The 17,920-nt window shown below is 43.9% G+C and overlaps 1 protein-coding gene across 2 annotated transcripts in view; it reads left to right on the top strand.

The window, feature by feature from the left end:
• The window catches only part of LOC149308773 (vascular endothelial growth factor receptor kdr-like), a 93,877-nt gene that overhangs the window by 21,965 nt on the left and 53,992 nt on the right, over positions 1 to 17,920 (top strand). For both annotated transcript variants that reach the window (XM_089536437.1, XM_089536436.1), the window contains exons 2-9: positions 386 to 482; positions 1,244 to 1,464; positions 7,366 to 7,493; positions 10,557 to 10,719; positions 11,731 to 11,867; positions 12,612 to 12,777; positions 13,093 to 13,210; positions 14,252 to 14,424. In XM_089536437.1, coding sequence (XP_089392563.1) covers positions 386 to 482; positions 1,244 to 1,464; positions 7,366 to 7,493; positions 10,557 to 10,719; positions 11,731 to 11,867; positions 12,612 to 12,777; positions 13,093 to 13,210; positions 14,252 to 14,424 — 1,203 coding nt within the window. The remainder of the gene's footprint in view (positions 1 to 385; positions 483 to 1,243; positions 1,465 to 7,365; positions 7,494 to 10,556; positions 10,720 to 11,730; positions 11,868 to 12,611; positions 12,778 to 13,092; positions 13,211 to 14,251; positions 14,425 to 17,920) is intronic.

The raw sequence follows: 17,920 nt of genomic DNA, 5'->3' as shown, positions 1-17,920 counted from the left end.
TAGACTGGCCATGGGTGTATCAACATTGCAAAAATTAAGCAGCTTGACACCACTTTAACTGCCATGACTCTATCCTACAGAATCCTGGGATTTGTAGTTTAGTGAGGCATTGGAGCTCTCTGACAGAACAGGCAGAATACCTCACCAAACTACAAATCTCAGAACGGATGCAGTCAAAATGGTGTCCGACTGTTTTATTCCTGCAGCATGGAAGAGCAGCTAGACCAACAGATCTGTCGTCTGTGTCTTTCAGATGCAAACTGTTGGGCTTTGGAAGCTAATAATAATAATAATAATAATAATAATAATAATAATAATAATTTAATTTAATGAGTTTTCACCTACTATATTATGTTTCTTTTCTTTGGGGTTTTGTTTGGTTCAGGACTTGCCAAGGAAGATGGGCCATTGAAACCAGAACTGGGCTTTGACGGAGACACGATGGTAGTCAATGCCGGGGATACCTTCACCATCACTTGCAGGTGAGATCCAGGGAATCTAGAGTTCGAAGGTATTGTATTATATACTCGACTATAAGTCGAAACATTTATGCCCCAAAAGATACTCTAATATCCTGGGTCGACTTGTATACGGGTCAATACAGTAATAATTTGATTCCTTTTTAATGTACATTTTTTAAAAATGTTTTTAATTGTACTGTTTTTAATGCTATCAAGTCCCTCTGCGTCCCAGTCCTGGGAAAAGAGCGGGATACAAATACATATAATAATAATAATAATAATAATAATAATAATAATAATGCTTTAGAAAGGTCCTCAAAGAAGCGTGCCTTCAACAATAGAGAAAAAAATTAAAGTCCTGGGGTTGTATATTGTTTTAAAGTATATAATATTTTAAGTGATTTTTATCTTTTTAAAATTGTATGCTATTTTTATACAAATGCTCTTCTTAATAGTGTAATAATTTAGTACCATTTTAAATGTCAATTTTGTAGGTTTTTACTTGCACTGCGTTTTTTAGACTGTTAGCTGCTTTGGGTCCCAGTCTCTAGAAATATATATAAGATGATGACAACAATGATGATGATGATGATGCCCAAAATGTGGGCCCTAGACATATGTAGGATTCCCACAAATACAACTGTGCCAATGAGAAAATCATCTTTTCCAAGCTCCATAGCTATGTGGGGTGAACGACTTTTTGTCCTGATCCTAGCATCCTTTGTAGCTACACAAGGATCAGGTAGGATCTCACCTCATATTTCCCCATTTTCTGTTTGCAGGGGGGCGCAGGGTTTGATGTGGTTCTGGAGAAATGACCACTTCACTGACGGCAAGCGGTGGCACGTGAACGTCCACAAGTGTCCAAACAGACCATCACAGACCTGCAGCAGGCTTGTGGTCAACCAAGCCGTTGCCAACGACACCGGCTACTTCACCTGCTTTTACAGCCACCTCCCTTCCAACGAAGAACTCAAGACCAAGTTATATGTCTTCGTCAAAGGTAAACATTTGGACCGGTTTGTCTCCCTTCCCCTTGAATGACCCACGATTCTGTGTAAAAGACAGGAATGGGTGGGAAACTTTGCAATCTGCATCAGGGAAAAGAACAGGAAAATGCATATGAGAAACTTGGGCACTTCCTGAGCTTGAATGCTGCATAGTAGTTGTAGCAGCAGTGGTAGTAGTATTTATATTTCACCCTCTCCCCAAAACTAGGACCCAGAGCATCTTACAAGATTTAAAAGACAGTGCAATTAAAAGCAACATTATGTATGGCTGGTAACTGGAACGACTGGACCTTCAAAACAACTAAGCAGGGGATAAAATGCTTTATGTGGCTGGTAACCAGAACCTCCATTTAAGGAACCTGACCTCAAAGAAATGACTGCAAAGGAGAAAGCTAGAAGGGATGGTAGCAGAACTTGCTTTGCTTATAATTTTTGCTGGCCATGGCTGATGGTTTCCAAGTCAGTGGGATGATGGACCTACTCCAGGTTTCAGCACAGACTGATAGCTCTTCCGCACTGCCGAAATGAAGTGTTTTGACACCCCTTTAACTGTCATGGCTTCATCATGGGATTTATAGTCCGGTGGGGTGTTTAACCTGGTCTATCAGAGAGCTTCGATGCACTTCCGATACACATTAGACATTGGGTGCACTTACTAACCAGTGTCCAGATGCACACTGAGAGATGCTCCAAGGCATATTGGTGTTGATTGCGCATCCGGCCATGGTGCTTCAATTACTCTGCCATTCCACAATGGATGTGGTAGCATCGTGGCAGCCCCTATGGAAATAGGCCATTGCAAAATGATTCAAAGTAATTTTACACAATGTAAGGCCATTTACAAAGACCCAAGTAGAATGCCAGCCTGGATCGCCATCGCCATCCTTACCCTTAAAAGGCCACCCATCCACTTTAAGGTAATAGCCCTAACCTTCCTTGGCAGTCCCAGGCTTTATATCTGTCAGTAAACAGCCTACAGGAGCATACATTAAATGGCTTGTTTTCTTTGTCCTCCTATACAATCGCGGACGTCTTCCTCTTTCCAACACAATACCCTTGGTGTCCTTATCAGTCCAGTTCCAGTCCTGAGCCGTTTCCTTTTCCCATTACGGCCTTCTCTTCTGATTGCCGGTATCTTGCCCTCCTGACCCACCTCTGCATCTGCGCCGCAAGACGAAACGGGGGGCTAAAAATCCAATTCCCTGATTGAACGCAATGCCCTTGGTGAAGCAGAGGCCAGCGTGACCTGGAGTCCTTTGGTTTCGCTCAACGTGAGCTTTCAAAAAACTCACCTGGGGCTACCTGAGAGTTTCGCCTTTTTATAATACGCAGTTTGGCGTTCTGAAAATCCTCCCTGCTGCGGTCAGAGATGGAACCCTGATTGAATCAAGAAAATGCCTCCCGTGGTCATCTGTCTCTCCAGCTGAGAAATCAACCTTGCATTTCAAGGAACATGAGAAATATACAGTGAAAAAGCTGTTTTCTGTGCACAACAACCACATGCAAAGTTTGCACAGAATTAGTCCCAAATCGCGAATGGACTTCAAAGACGGCATGGTTTTTGAAGACTCTCTCTCTCTCTTTCTTGCAGTGGGAAGGAAATGGCTGATATTTCCCATGTTCATAAATCTACTTGGAATAAATATTACCAAGGAAATGAGCCAGTGCAACATAGACGTTTAAAGCCATGATAAATTAGCCCTCGTATGAAAAGGTGCTGGATTAGGATTCCAGGAGACCAGGGCCGGCCATGGAGGCCCACTTGGTAACATTAGACAAGTCACACACTCTCAGCCTCAGGGAAGAAGGCAATGGCAAATCTTGGAAGAAATCTTGCCTAAGGAAAGGTCTCTATAAGACTCAACTTGAAGGCACACAACAAGGGATGGTGTCTGAGTGTTGGTCTAGGACTCTGAGAGACCAGGGTTCAAATCTCCGCTTGGCCATGTAAACCCACCGAGTGTCAATGGGCAAGTGGCTCTGTCTCAGCCTCAGCAATGGCAAATCTCGCCTGAAGAAACCATGCCAAGAAAACCTTCACAAATCAGACTCAACCTGAAGGCGCATAACAACAAGAAATGTTGTTAGCAGGGAGCTGTGCATCCAAGCGCTGTATGTGGGTCAAGGTTTGGAAGGAGGAGGTTGAACAAGCAGTGCCATTATTTATGGGTCACAGGCAGGTGGGGTGAGAAAAAACAACACAGAGATAGGAAGAAATAGTGCTTCCTTTGAGAGCACCGGAGGGTGAGAAGAAGAATAGTATTTTTCTCTCCTCGCTGCTGGCTTGGAGCTGCAATCCCTCGGTGGCATCCAAACGGAAGCCTTGCTCCTCTGCTACCGTTTCCTGGCCTTGCTTTTGTTTTGACAGCCTCCCTTTACAGAGTTTTGAAGGGATGCAAGAACCTCGGCCTGGAGGAGATACCCTTGGCAGTTGGATAAAAATCTCACTTTTATATATATCTCTGTTAGATTGCCCAGGCTCACAAATAATCCTGAGATGAAAAACAGGACGCTCTGTTCTGTCTAAGAGGTCTCAGATCGCGGGTGATTATTTCTGTGGCTTGACCTTTTAAAGTCTTGGATCTCTGGCTGAAAAAGACTGCATTTACAGAGATATAGAAGAAAGAAATAATGCACCTGTTTGGATACAGAGAGCCAGCGTAGTAGTTTGAGCATTGGTCTATGACTCCAGAGACCAGGATTTGATTCCCGCTTGGCCATGAAAACCGAGTGGATGATCTTGGGCAAGTCACACGCTCTCAGCCTCAGACGACGGCAACGGCAAACCTCCCCTGAACAAATCTTGCCAAGAAAACCCCATGATAGGTTCACCTTAGTTGGAAAGAACATGAAGACACACAACACATACTCATGCCCACGTTTTGCCCTTCCTTTTAGCTATGCTGAATACCCCCATTTGCTTTCTGCCTAATTGATGAATGCGACTTCCTTTCTCCAGCTGATCTTGTTCTCTGCAGACCCCTCATTTCTTGCTTCTTTCTCTGGGGCGGACAGGATCCTTGACCTGCGTTGGGTTCCCAATGCGAAAGCCCCACCCGGCCAGCTTTCCTGCAAACTCCTGGTGACCTGCGGAGTCAGACAGCCTGTCTGCAGGAGCTACAGAAAAAAGGGCTATTTCCACCTCCTTGGACTTCCCTGACAGCTGATAAGACCACTAACACTCTGCAGCCTCTGGCCTGAGACGTGCATAGCGGCGCATGGCCATTTTCTTTCATTTTTCTTCCTTGTTAGCTTGGAGGGGAAAGAGAGAGGTTTGGATGGGAGGGAAAGGAGCTGCCTTTTGCAGCACTTACATTCATTCCTGCCGTGGCAATCATTGCTTGCAGATACTGGGGTGCTGGAATTGCTTCACAAAGGAATCAAATGAGAAGTCGAGGGCTTTCACGGCTGGCATCCATCTTTTTAGTGGGTTTTTCGGACTATGTGTCCATGTTCTACAAGAGTTTATTCCTGATGTTTTGCCAGCATCTGTGGCTGGCATCTTCAGATATGGTGAAACATCAGGAATAAACTCTTCTAGAACATGGCCACATAGCCTGAAAAACCCACAAAAAAACCTATGAATCAAGTGAATTTTGCTGAAATGCTGTTTATTTACTCATTCATTTAAACCAGTGCTTCCCAAACTTTGATCCTCCAGTTGCTTTGGAGTTCAGCTCCCAGAATTCCTGGTTGTTGGCCAAGCTGGCTAGGGCTTCTGGGAGTCAAAGTCCAAAACATCTGGAGGACCAAAATTGGGGGACCACTGATTTAAACCATTAAGGAGACATAGCTTTGGACCGATGAAAATCCCTCTGTGAAGTCGGGTCTGAATCCTATTCCTGGTTCTAGCTAGAGTAGACTCATTCAATCAAGAGGGTTTATGGAAAGGTTGACTTACCAAGTTAGTGTTGATTCGCTAGGAGTGCCTCTACACAGGAGAGAGATGGGTCTTTTCTTGTCTTCCTGACCATGCCCAAGGGCAACTGGAGAAAACGTTCACGTCTCCCAGCAACTCATTAAGGCCTAGCATTCTCATCTGCCAAGGGCACTTGCTGGCTAGACAAAGGCAGTTATGGGTTTCCAAGCCATCATTTTGCAGGGAAGGCTTATGAGATTCGAACTCGAGAGCTGATTTCATCCTGGCCCCTGGCTAGACAGTTGCCTACAATTTGCATTCAGGTGAAACTCCCTTTTGTTAAAAGGAACAGTTAGATGTCGGCTCACAATTAATCACGGGGACCAGTTTGGAGTCATTCAGTAGTTTGTGGTTTTGTCTGTTTCTGCAATATATATACATATTTATAGATAGATAGATAGCTATAGTATTAAAACCAAGGCTGAGGTGTCTGTGAGCAAATGAAAAGAAGCTTCACAGTGAAATCAGAGTGACTTCATTTAAAAAGAAAGTCAACCAAGGTAAGACAAGTGGCCAAACATTTCATGGAGTCTGAAACTCCAAGAATGGCCTCCAGCGCCTGCAATAAACAGTTATACCAGTTTGATACCAACTTAAAGGTCTGGGTTGCAGGAACTGCAATCTCTCCTTTCCTCTCCCTTTCCCCAGCTCTCATGCTAAGAGAATCACAAACTCTGGACAGGGCTGAGCAAAGAAGGGCAACATTTGGCTATGATAAATTCGCCCTATCTGCCCTCATGTGGTGGCAATTGGCATTTCGTTTACTATGATGGATCAGACTCCAAGACTGCCTTCTCTTCAACCTCTTTTGTAAGCAAAGCTCAGATAATGTAACAAGGTACGGCAAAGCCAAAGCATGCCACTCACAGAGGGGTTTCATACCATGCGTCTAGAATCTGAGACATAAGGAAAAACGCATAATGGCCCAGAGTTATTGGATCGCCCGGCGACCAGGCGCAAGATTTGTGCCTCGCTGCCATTCTGCTTAAAGCCAGAGAGATCATTCTCTGCAACAGACAGAACACAAGGCAGCTGTGTTTGGAGTTTTGTATCGGGGAACTGTCCAGCAAAATGGCTCCTGAAACTATTATGGAGCAGCTTCAAGTCAGAATGGTGCAAAGCAGATAGCAAGGGATCAAAAATCAAAGCTAGGAGGCCATGGATAGCTCTGCAAAGTGCATTCCTTGGCATTGCTGGCAGTTACTCCAGTGTAACCAATGTGCTGAAATAACACTCTAACCACTGCGAAGTCGAAGGCTTTCATGGCCGGCATCCATAGTTTTTTGTGGGTTTTTCAGGCGATGAGGGTATGTTCTAGAAGAGTTTATTCCTGACGTTTCGCCAGCATCTGTGGCTGGCATCTTCATGGGTTCTATGAAGATGTTAGCCACAGATGGTGGCGAAATGTCAGGAATAAACTCTTCTAGAACATGGCAGCCCAAAAAAACCTCTAGCCACTGTTTCATGTTCCCAGACAACTGATATATAAAGGTGGGTGACCAACTTTATATATCAGTTGATGCTGGAAGGGATGAATAAACCAGAGAGCTTTGCTGTAAGTGGTTGTATTTGTGAATTTCCCAGCATGGGATGCATCTATGCTGTTTTCAATGACTTTAAGTGAGAATAAAATTACTAAAATTATCCCATTGCTTCCATCAAATATGAAATTAGCAAAGAATTACATCTTTGGATAATCTTAAATCTGAGCACTCTCAAAGTTGTGCCAGAATTATTCTCCCCAAAATCAGTGCTGTCCAGATGTTTTGGATGCCAACCCTCAGGATGTCCACTATCTCTCATCCTAACCTACTTTACAGGATTGTGACGGAACATAGTTAGGTTATGTGCATGGTTTTATGTTTTACAAGAATGAATAAGGCACTGTGGAAGTAAATACCTTCAGAGCAAGCTGAATGAACTTCTGACAGTGAAACAACCCTGCCTAGTCACATTCTCTTTCTGTGTTTTGCAGATCCCACAAGGCTGTTTGTGGAGCCGCACTTATATTACCCTGATGTGATCTATATAACTAACCCGACGGATGTGATCACTGTGCCTTGCCGCGTCACCTCACCAGACATCAAGCCGACTTTGCGGCTGGTAAGTGCATTTTGGCCAAGGGTGCATCCATGTGCCGCTTTAACTCGCCACAAGTCAGTACAATGGAATTCTGGTTCCTGCAGTTTTGAGAGCTATTTGGCCTTCCTAGTGAGAGAGCTCTGGTGCCCCACCAAACTACAAATCCCGGAATTCCTTTGCATTGAGCCATGGAGGTTAAAGTGGGATCAAATGCAAGTCTTATCCAAGAGAAGTAGCCTTAAACTGAATCTGATCCAAGAGGCCACTGCTCAAAGCAGTGGAACAAGGCTGTTAACTAGTGAGATGAGATCTCTTTTCAAACTACAAGAAAAGAGGTTCCACCTCAGCGTTAGGAAGGTCTTCCTGAAAGTAAGAGCTGTTTGACAATGGAATACATTGTGAAGTCCAAGGCTTTCATGGCTGGCATCCGTAGTTTTTTGTGGGTTTTTCAGGCTATGTGGGCATGTTCTGGAAGAGTTTGTTTCTGAAGTTTCAGCAGCATCTGTGGCTGGCATCTTCAGAGAACGCTGTCATGGAAGTGAGTGAGGAATACATAGTTTTGGAGAGTGATGAAGTCTCCTTCTTGGAAGGTTTTTAAACAGAGACTGGCTAGCCATCTGTTGGGAGTGCTTTGATTGAGAGTTCCTGCATGGCAGAATGGGGTTGGACTAGATGGTCCTGGAGGTCTCTTCCAACTCAATGATTCTGTGGAAAATGCATGTAATTCCCAATATACGGATGTGCACAGGTTGCAATCCCATTAGTGGCACATACAAGGGTTAAGTCTGCCTTATATTGGCATACGTACATATATGTGTGTGTGTTTGTGTGTGTGTGTCTCTTTGTAGAGGTTGGCATTCCCTTCCACCATCTGCAGTGACCAAATCTTTCCCCAAATCTTTCTCCAAAGTCCTGTTCCAACACCACTACACCGCACTGTCTGGCTGTTGGAACAAGTCTTTGGGATAAAGATTTGGGGAAAGATTTGGTTTAAAAGGTTTAAAATTGATCTACGCCAGTCTTCCAAAGCTTATTGCTCTTCAGAGATGTTGGACTTAAAAGCCTCATCATCCCCAGCCTCTAGGTACCTGTAGCATCCCATGCCTGCCTTTGAACCGTGAACTTTGTTTTTAGCAGCTTATTTTTAGAGCGGTGACTTTTTCCCTCCTACCTGACATTTGTGCCAAACTGTGCGCCGGTCATTTCTCGGTAGTGAAGGCTCTTTTAGTAGGCCTTGGGGCGGACGAACGGATGTTTCCATTTTGGGCGGCTAAGAAATCTGGGCCAAAGAGTCCTCTTTTGGAAAGGAGACAGATGGGGTGGGGTTCGAGTTCCTATCCGAAAAAGGAAGGTGCTTCTTGGAGAGCCAAGGAGAGACGTCTCCAAGAAAGAGGACGGATCTCTTTGCGAAGGTGCGTGTTTACCTTGGGTTTGCCATTTAAGGCACGGACGTCGCTTGTTTTACCCTCGATGGGAAATATTACGCGGAGACATGCTGGCTGCTTCCTGTCCTCCGAGGAAGTTGGAAAGGAAGGGAAGGAAGGAGTCAAAGGATCAGACAAATTTAGAACATCCTCCTCCAAAGTTAATAAATTCAGGACAAAGGAAAAAATAACTTTAAAAATTTCAACTGGTTGGAAAGATTATTCTCCCTTCTCTCCTGCTCTTGATTAACTTTTAATACGTTCAACACACGCATGCATGTCCACGCACATGGGCGCGCATGTAATATTTATTCCGTCCCGCTTTCCCAACCGTCGGGGGATACTCCGCCGTAGAGTCCTCCTCTCCAACTTCATGCCGTTTTATTATTCCTATAGCAATGTACTTTCCCCCCCCCCCCTCATAAATTACACTTCTTATGTTTCCATTATACTTTGAGATGACTGCACTCCATTGGCTTTAAATATTTATCGGAAAGCGCATGGGCCGCTAATACTAAAAAAGATTGTAACTCAACGTGTCTGTTGAAATCGGATTACGGTTCCGAGGGCTGGGCTTGAAATTCAAGCCTGCGACAAATGTTCCCTCGAATGTAACATTAATATTGGGTGGATCATAAGTCTCCATAAAGGCAGAGTTATTTCCCCAAAAAAGAAAATGGTATGAGGGTAACCAAGAGGTCAAAAGATTATTTGCCCTGACCATATAGCAGCATTGCGTTCTGCTAAAATAATTCATGGTTAATACAGAAGAGTAAAGGATGAGTTGGGCTGCATCTACACTGCAGAATTAATAATAATAATAATAATAATAATAATAATAATAATTTAATAATTTGTTTTATTTATATACCGCTATTCCAAAGATCATAGCGGTGAACAGCAAGTAAGCTAATTAGTAATGCTTTAACTGTCATGGAAGCCTGGGATTTGCAGTTTGTTGGGGCACCAGAACTCTCTGCAAAGATAGTTAACTCTCTCACAAAGCTACAAAGCCCAGAACATGTCAAACTGCATTAATTCTAAAGATGCAGCCTCAGACGATGAGCATGTACTTTGTTTATCCTTGGCATAAAGGAGTGGTGGAACAGTCCTTGTTTCCCCCTGATGCCAATGGAAAGAGGTAGAATCATAGCATCATAGAGTTGGAAGGGACCTCAAGGACCATCTAGTTCAAGTCTCTGCCATGCAAAAGTACCCAACTCAAGCACACCTGAGAGATAGCCATCCAACATCTGCTTAAAGACCTCCAAAGAAGAAGGGTCCAACACTTGCCAAGGCAATCTGTTCCACTGTCACAGAGGAAACGGGAAATATTCCTGCAGTGTGTTTTGGACCTAAGAGACACAATTCTGCTGTGCCATTGTATATAATGGGACTTGAGCATCCATGGATTCTGGCATCCATGGGGGGGGGGGGTGTCTTGGAACTAAACCCCAGCAGATATCCACTGTAAACTGTGAAACATGGTGCAGATTCTTTTAAGAGGGAGGAAAAATGGTTAAATCATTTGTTCTTCTGCATGAGAGTGAAATTTATGAAGGTTCATGTTCCTAACAAACACGGTTGCCTGTACTTGGGTTATGTCTTGACTTAAAGGAGGGAACATCATAATCTCTCTCCCTCTCTCTTCTGCTTTCAGCACTCTTTCCCCAAGACATTCACCTATGAGAAGATGGAGTGGGATCCCAAGAGAGGATTCCTCGTCACTTCACCTTCCTTCGAGTTCTTCAGCACCATGCTCCAGTGTGTGGCAACGCTCAATGGCAACACGCACATCTCCTACTACATCCCCCAGAAAGTGGGTGAGTGGCTTTCTCCATCCATGGTACATGGAACAAAAACTCTGTACTAGAATTGTTCTCTCCCAAATAAAATGTTCCTCTCCAGTTGCAAAGATTTCTAGCATGGAGACACTGAATATTGTCTCTTCTGTTTGCTCTTTCTGCATTTCCTCCATCCCTTTGCCTTCCCCTTTTCTTTGGAAACTATATTTCTAAAAGCTCAACTTAAATTTTAAGTGCTGTTTTTGACCTTTAAAGACCTACATGGCTTGAGTCCAGAGTATCTGAAAGACTCCGGCTGCTGCGGCACGGCAGGATTAATGCAGTTTGGCACCACTGACGCTTTGCTGGTTATTGGCCAGACATTTGGTGTCTTCCTTTCTGTATCTTATTTTGCTGTTTGGAACAAGAATGAAACTTCAAGTAGCTTCCTGCATTTTGCAGTTTCATTTCTTTCATTAAGAACTCAGTTGAGCCTCTCAATAGCCATTCTATTGAAAGCCAGCATGGTGCAGTGGTTTGAGCATTGGACTAAGACACTGGGAGACCAGGGTTCAAATCCTGGCTCAGGCATGTAAACCCAATAGGTAACCCTGGGCAAGTCACTCTCTCTCAGCCTCAGACGAAGGCAATGGCAAACCCCCTCTGAACAAATCTTGCCAAGAAAACCCCATGACAGGTTCCCCTTAAAGTTGCCATAAGTTGGAAATGACTTGAAGATACACAACAACTACTATTGAATACTGCAGGGTTGGGTACAGAATTTATGGATCCATAAACTGGAATTATACATCCATAACCAACTTTTATTCACATGCTCTATGTAGTCACGATAGTGGCACCATTGTAACTGTCTCCCAACCTTCCCTATTTCATGCATCTGAGGAAGTAGACCAAGGCTACAGATATATATTTATATTGCATAGTTAATCTCAAGATCCCTTTGTATATTGATACTCCAGACTAACATGGCTACGTCTCTGAATTCTTGTCCAATCTTGACAGTCAACACCTGGTTTCTATGTCTTTCAGAGAAAAATGTCTGGAACCTGACTCTAACCGCAGCTCCTGAAAAGCTAATGATAGGAGAGACCCTCCACTTGGAATGCAAAGGGAAGACGACATACAACGGCCGGGTTCCTGTTGTGTGGAAAGGCCCTGGAAGGACTGTGAGTAACTCAGTCGCTCTTTAGTCCCTTGTCTACCACTTAAAGCAATAGATAGATAGATAGATAGATAGATAGATAGATAGATAGATAGATAGATAGTGGCCCTACTTCTTCAAGCATCCTCTGAGTCAGGTTCATGCTGTGATGGCCACAATTTTTGGAGCTATCTTTCAGATGTTCAGGTTGGACCTAAGAGTTTTAAATATCACTACATGTCAGCTGTTATGGGTCCCATGGGTGCCTTGTGGACTGAGCATGATAGCGCTTCATGGCCAACACCCCAGTTTGACCAACTTCCAGCTCGAAGTGAGACTGGAAGTAACTTTCAGCTTCCATTTTCAACTAAGTTTTGGCCGATCTTTTTAAGGTGGTGGCTTTAGGGAGCTGGGGGCTTTCTAAGGTTTTGGACAAACCTGGAGCATGTCCAGGGGAGGATGCCCAAAATGGTGAAAGGTCTGGAAACCACCAAGCCCTATGAGGAGCGATGTAGGGATCTGGGTATGTTTAGCCTGGAGAAGAGAAGATTAAGAGGTTATATGAAAGCCCTGTTTAAATGTTTGAAGGGGTGCCATTGTGAGGATGGTGCAAGCTTGTTTTCTGCTGCTCCAGAGAATAGGACTTGGAACAATGGATTCAAGCTATAGGAAAATGAGATTCCACCTCAACATTGGAAGAACTTCCTGATGGTAAGAGCTGTTCAACAGCGGAAGATTGCTTCTTGTCTCTGCCTTCTCCCCCTTTTAGAACTACAGTGCTTCCAAATATCTGGACCGGAGTCAGAGCGTGTACATCAGCTCGAGCAACATAACCATCAGGAACGTAACCATGGAGAACAAGGGGCTGTACATCTGCAAAGTGTTCAACACAACCCAAGGGGAACTGAAGGCCAGCGTCACCGTGACAGTCTACAGTAAGGCTGGCTTCTCGACGGAGTGACTAGATTTTCTAATATGAACCGTATATAAAATAGCAAAGCGTCGCAAAGATGGGGTGCAAATCTTTGCACACATGGGAGAATGAATCATTTGCAAAAGCGCTCTTCCTGCTGGGAATATGAGAGGGTTTTCCTGCCTTTTTCATGCAAACCCCTGCCATTATATTATATTCTGTCCTTCTCTTATGCTAGTTTTGGGACTAAGAGGATTTTTATCATCTGTACCTTTGTTACTGTTTTGCAAAACAAACTTGAGGTTAACTCTTGGCGTTCTATTTCTCTCTATTTAAGAGAAAGCTTTCCTCCGGGTTTCGTATAAGAAGAAGCAGTATTACGAGGTTGTGGAAGGGCATAAGATGCTGAAACTGGCTTGGAAGGTGGATGCCTTTCCATACCCCAGTGTGACCTGGTAAGGATCAAGGAGTTACTTTGGACTGACAATGAAAATGGAAACTCTGGGATAAGGGAGAGATGTTACAACTGAGCAGCAATTCGGCACATGTCTACATGGAAGACCATCCTATTGCATTCATTGAGACCTTGCCTGCAGTGAAAATCATGTAACCTTCTAGATGCTGTTGGACTTCAACTCCCAGCATTCTTCACCCTTATCTATACTGGCTAGGAATGCTGGAGATTGCAGTCCAACAATATCAAATGGGCTCCATAATCCCCATCCCTGGTCTAGTCTACAAAATCTGTACCTCAATAAGAAAGTTAGGATTATAGTTGCTACTTTATGTTCTCTGCTGCAGACTAATTCCAGTGGCTAATCCCAACTAGCATAGGTCTGTGCAAAATCAGTCACACAAAACCGCCATTAAAGTGGTCACAAAGAAGCATTAACGTGCATCTTTTTGCTTTCGGGGTTTCAGCGGCAATGCGTTTCCGACATCACTGTTTGCACAATTGCGCAAATGTGATCATTCGCACATTTACTTGCCATTTTCGCTTTATTTGCAGGATGCTTTAAATGTGCTTTAATGTCTCTTTAATGCCAAAATTAGCCCCAGTGTGATAAACTCCTAAAACAGCTACTCTTGAATTAGCCATGAGCACATTGGTGCAGGTCAGTGCGTTTCTTGGGTCCAATCCCAAAGGTATTGACAGAGTTACAGGTTGCTGACATGGAGAAGGGTAAACTCTTGTGTGTGTGTGTTGCGATGCTCATCTCAGTGACTTTTATACAATTCCTGGATGAATTTGGAGACCACATGGGCTTCATTTCCTTCATAAAACGATTGCCCCCCAGACATGTAGGACTACATCTAGTTTGTGCTAGATGTTGGAGCAAACAAGTGGTAAATGCATGGTACATTTAGATCAGCTTCATTATAATTTATCGCAACTCAACTTTAATGACTGTGAGCAATCCAACTAATCCAAAAAGTTTCCCTCTGTTTCCTCTCTCAACCATCTTTAATTCCCTTTTTCTCATGGGTCCAAACAGGTACAAGGATGGCAAGCCACTTCCCGCAAACACCTGCTATGAACCCGATTCGGTGAAGTACAAGCTGGTCATCAGGGATGTGAGAGGAAAGCACACTGGGAACTATACCTTAATTCTGAACAACATGAAGTACGGCCTCGCTAAAAACCTCACCATCGAGCTGTTTGTGTTAGGTAAGCATTGGAGACATCTTATTTCTCTGCTTCCAAGATCATGCAAGAATGACAGCCCAAGATGCACTAGATACTCAAGGGCCTCATAGAACACTCAAGATAACATCTTCATAGATAGCCAAGGATGCAATACGCTACGATGTAGTAGAGGCTTCAAGATGTAGTAGATACTCAAGGAAATGATAGATATCCAAGGATGGATACTCAAGGATGTTCATATACAGGCATACAATGGATACTCAAGAATCCTACTGCTGTTACTTCTACTCCAGAAAGGTGTGTGTTGGTGAATCTGGATGTCAGTGTGCAAGATAAGGGAGGAAATGTTGAAATTCAGAGCTTGGGGATGTTATGCAGCTCCCAGAATTTTAGGTCAGAGATATTGGTTTGGGGCTCCTGGGAGATGCTCAGAGTTGCCATCTAAAACAAGAACTCAGTTCTGCTGAAATGTCATCAAATGGGGCAGGGTTAAGTCCAATACTAACTCCTGAAGAGGCTAGAGGTATCTACCGAGATGGAGGCATTATTGTAATGGTTGGTGAATCCTATATATTCAATGGGCCTACTCTAGTTGGGACTAACAATAGGATTCAGGCTGTTGTTTCCTTCCCTTACTTCCTTTTGGGGTGTGCAATATTCACTAATATGGCACTGCTCTAGACTTTACCTCCAGGTTTCCTAGATCTATGGAGATGGGATTTTGCAATCAACATGCATGCATCATCATTCTTTCAGCCTTTATCATAGAAACATGAGCCTAATTTCTATTGCTAGACCCAACCAGATTAGACCCATTAATGGAAGCTACAGAAGTATTGACACATCATTCAATAACTGCCTTGATGGGTCTACTCTAGTTGGGTGCAACCAACAGGATTCAGGCCATGAGAAGCTGCCTTATACAAGGTGAGACCTTGGGTCCATCTCATCCAATGCTGCTAACTCTGATCCAAAGCAAGTGACTCTCTCCTGGGTTTCAGGTGAAGTTCTTTCTTAGCCTGGCCTAATGCTCCTTGGTGGTCCCTCACCAAGAATGAACCGGGTCCAAAAGCTGAGCTTCCAAAATGAGATGTGTTCAAGGAGGAATGGTGGTCTACCATGACTTTCTTGGCTAGGTGATGAATCTTCTCCCGCATCACACCCCTCAGATTCAGAGAAGAGTGTGTTCCTCTTCGTGAATTACTCCACTGCAGGCTTATTGTTGCGTTTTTGTTTTTTAAAGGGAAAGACAGATAGAGATCTAAATTGCACTGAATAATCCCTGCCTCTCAGACGGTGCAAAGAAAGGCCTCGTTGTGTCCCTGCGGATGCTCCGTCTCCCTCGCTGCGTCTCTAATCCGTTTATTTAGCCGGTGAAGAGAGAGAATGGATCAATCCAATTTTAAGTTCCAAATTTCCACCAGCGTTTTATAAAGAAATGCTGCTTTCTCCTATGATTTGTTCTGCAAGTAAAAAACAAAAAAACCCGGGGAGAAAGTTGCTCTTCTGTGCCATTTTCCCCCTTGCCATTGTGCATTTCAGCTTTACTTGGGTGTAAAGGGGAATAACTAGAAAAGCAACTCATTCCTGGATGATATCCCATTGGTATCTTATGTATGTATAAGTTGCTTTGCATAAGGAGGTGAGCATTTTTGGCCAATGCATAAGTCACTTTTATTTGATGGTTCTGAAAGCAGAGTTACACAAGTGGTGCCACTTTGCATCATCCTGCATTGTGCATTGATGGTGTGATTGTGAATAGGCATGCATTGCACATAAGTCTCTCTCAGGTCCCCCATTTGGACCACATCCACCCAACATAGCAAACTCAAATACCTCCATGTCCCTTTGCAGTCCCTCTCAAAATGGCAACAGGAGGGGCCATTTTGAGAAGGACTGCAGAGGGAAATAGGAATTTGGGGGTATAATACAGAGTACTTGGGGTGGTATTTATGTGTGCTTTCACACATTTGAAGGGGCTTTCTGCTGTCCCCATCCCTATTGCAGAATCATCTCTGTTGGGTCAGTTTAGGTGTTTTGCATATAACCCTTGTTCATTTTCTTTTCATTGTGAAAGGTGAACAGTTTTTCAGGGCAAGGTTCATGGGCGAGGAATTGCATTTGACTTTGACATACCCTCAGTTTTTCACAGGGCATTGTTAGTGTCGGTTGGTTGGATGGCACACGGCTAATGGGTTTCCTCGTATGCCCACGAATGTCCTTGTGCGGATGAAGGAATGCATGAAAAGGATAGTCTGTCCCTACTGTAAACAAAAAAGCCAGTTGGCACAAAACTGGAGGGCAGCTAACAAATGGAGTTGTTGCGCTCTGGATTCAAGCCATCCCCACTAATGGGTACTATTTTATTCTTATTTTTTGCAAGCTTTTCATCCCCGTAGTTGTGTACAATTTCACGCCCAAGCGCTCTCCGTCGGTCTTTTGTCGCGGATCAGCGTGGCGGCGTGAATTAATCGGGAGCCATTACTGCAATTACTGCAAATACATGGCTGATTGCAAGAATGCCAACTCAAGGAAAGAGGACCACTTGTTTACACAGTATAGAAGTGTTGCTCCATAGACAGAGCAGGAAAGACGATAAAGCAAGGAATGTTTCATCTTTGGAAACAGACTACTTTCCAATCCCACCCCCGAAAAATACTATGCCAAGATCTTGCAGGGAGAGGGGCATCCCTTCACCCTAGAGCTGACTGACCTCACTAAAGTTAAGGACCTGACTGCTGTTGTTAATCCTAAGTAGAGTAGACCCATTCAGTTAATAGGATTGACCTGTGTATTGCCTCACCATTCAGCAATTGCTCCAAATGGGACTTCTCCTTCTCCTTCTAATCTTTATTTGGGACTCAAGATTTTTCGAGTCCTCTTGGAAGATCCAGAGCAAAATGTGACATTTTAAAAGATATTTTAAGGTGGGTATATGGCAGATTCAGTGCTGAACCGTCCAGAGATCATCCAGACAGTTCTCACCAGGACCAGGGATTGGGTCTTGGGTTGTTTGGACTCATTGCCATGACATTGTATTTGACCCATGCAAACAGAGCCCATGATAAAAATGAAGTTTCCAGTCTTGCAATGAATCTGAATAATATAACCCTGCCCACAACTGAACCAGCTTTGCCAGGGTACTCTAATGATGTTGCTGAACACACACGTCTCCCTATAAACCCATCTTCTCCAATCTGGGAGTAGCTAGGAGTGATGGGAATTGTAATCCAAAGCATTAGACACTCAGCCTTTTCAGTCCAGGCCACCCATATGGCTGCCACACGCTGGGCAAAGCTGTTCAGCCAAACTCAGTGTCTGCTAATGGCTTCCAGGTTGGGATAAAGAAAATCTAGCATAGCCTGTTTGCTTCTAAGTGGAAGGTGGATGCAGAGAAAATGGAGAGTGAACCTTGTTGCAAGTACAACCGAGAGGAAAGGAGGAAGTTAAGTAAATGCATTGACTCTCTTGGAATGCCTTTGCAAGTTGCAACTGCAATTGAGAGGAAAGGAATAAG

The sequence above is a fragment of the Sceloporus occidentalis genome, unplaced genomic scaffold (genome assembly GCF_023333645.1).
Source record: "Sceloporus occidentalis isolate IW3139 unplaced genomic scaffold, rSceOcc1.0.p SCAF_8, whole genome shotgun sequence".
NCBI classification, from domain to species: domain Eukaryota; kingdom Metazoa; phylum Chordata; class Lepidosauria; order Squamata; family Phrynosomatidae; genus Sceloporus; species Sceloporus occidentalis.
Note: the sequence above shows the minus strand (reverse complement) of the source record. Positions and strands in the feature narration are given on the sequence as shown.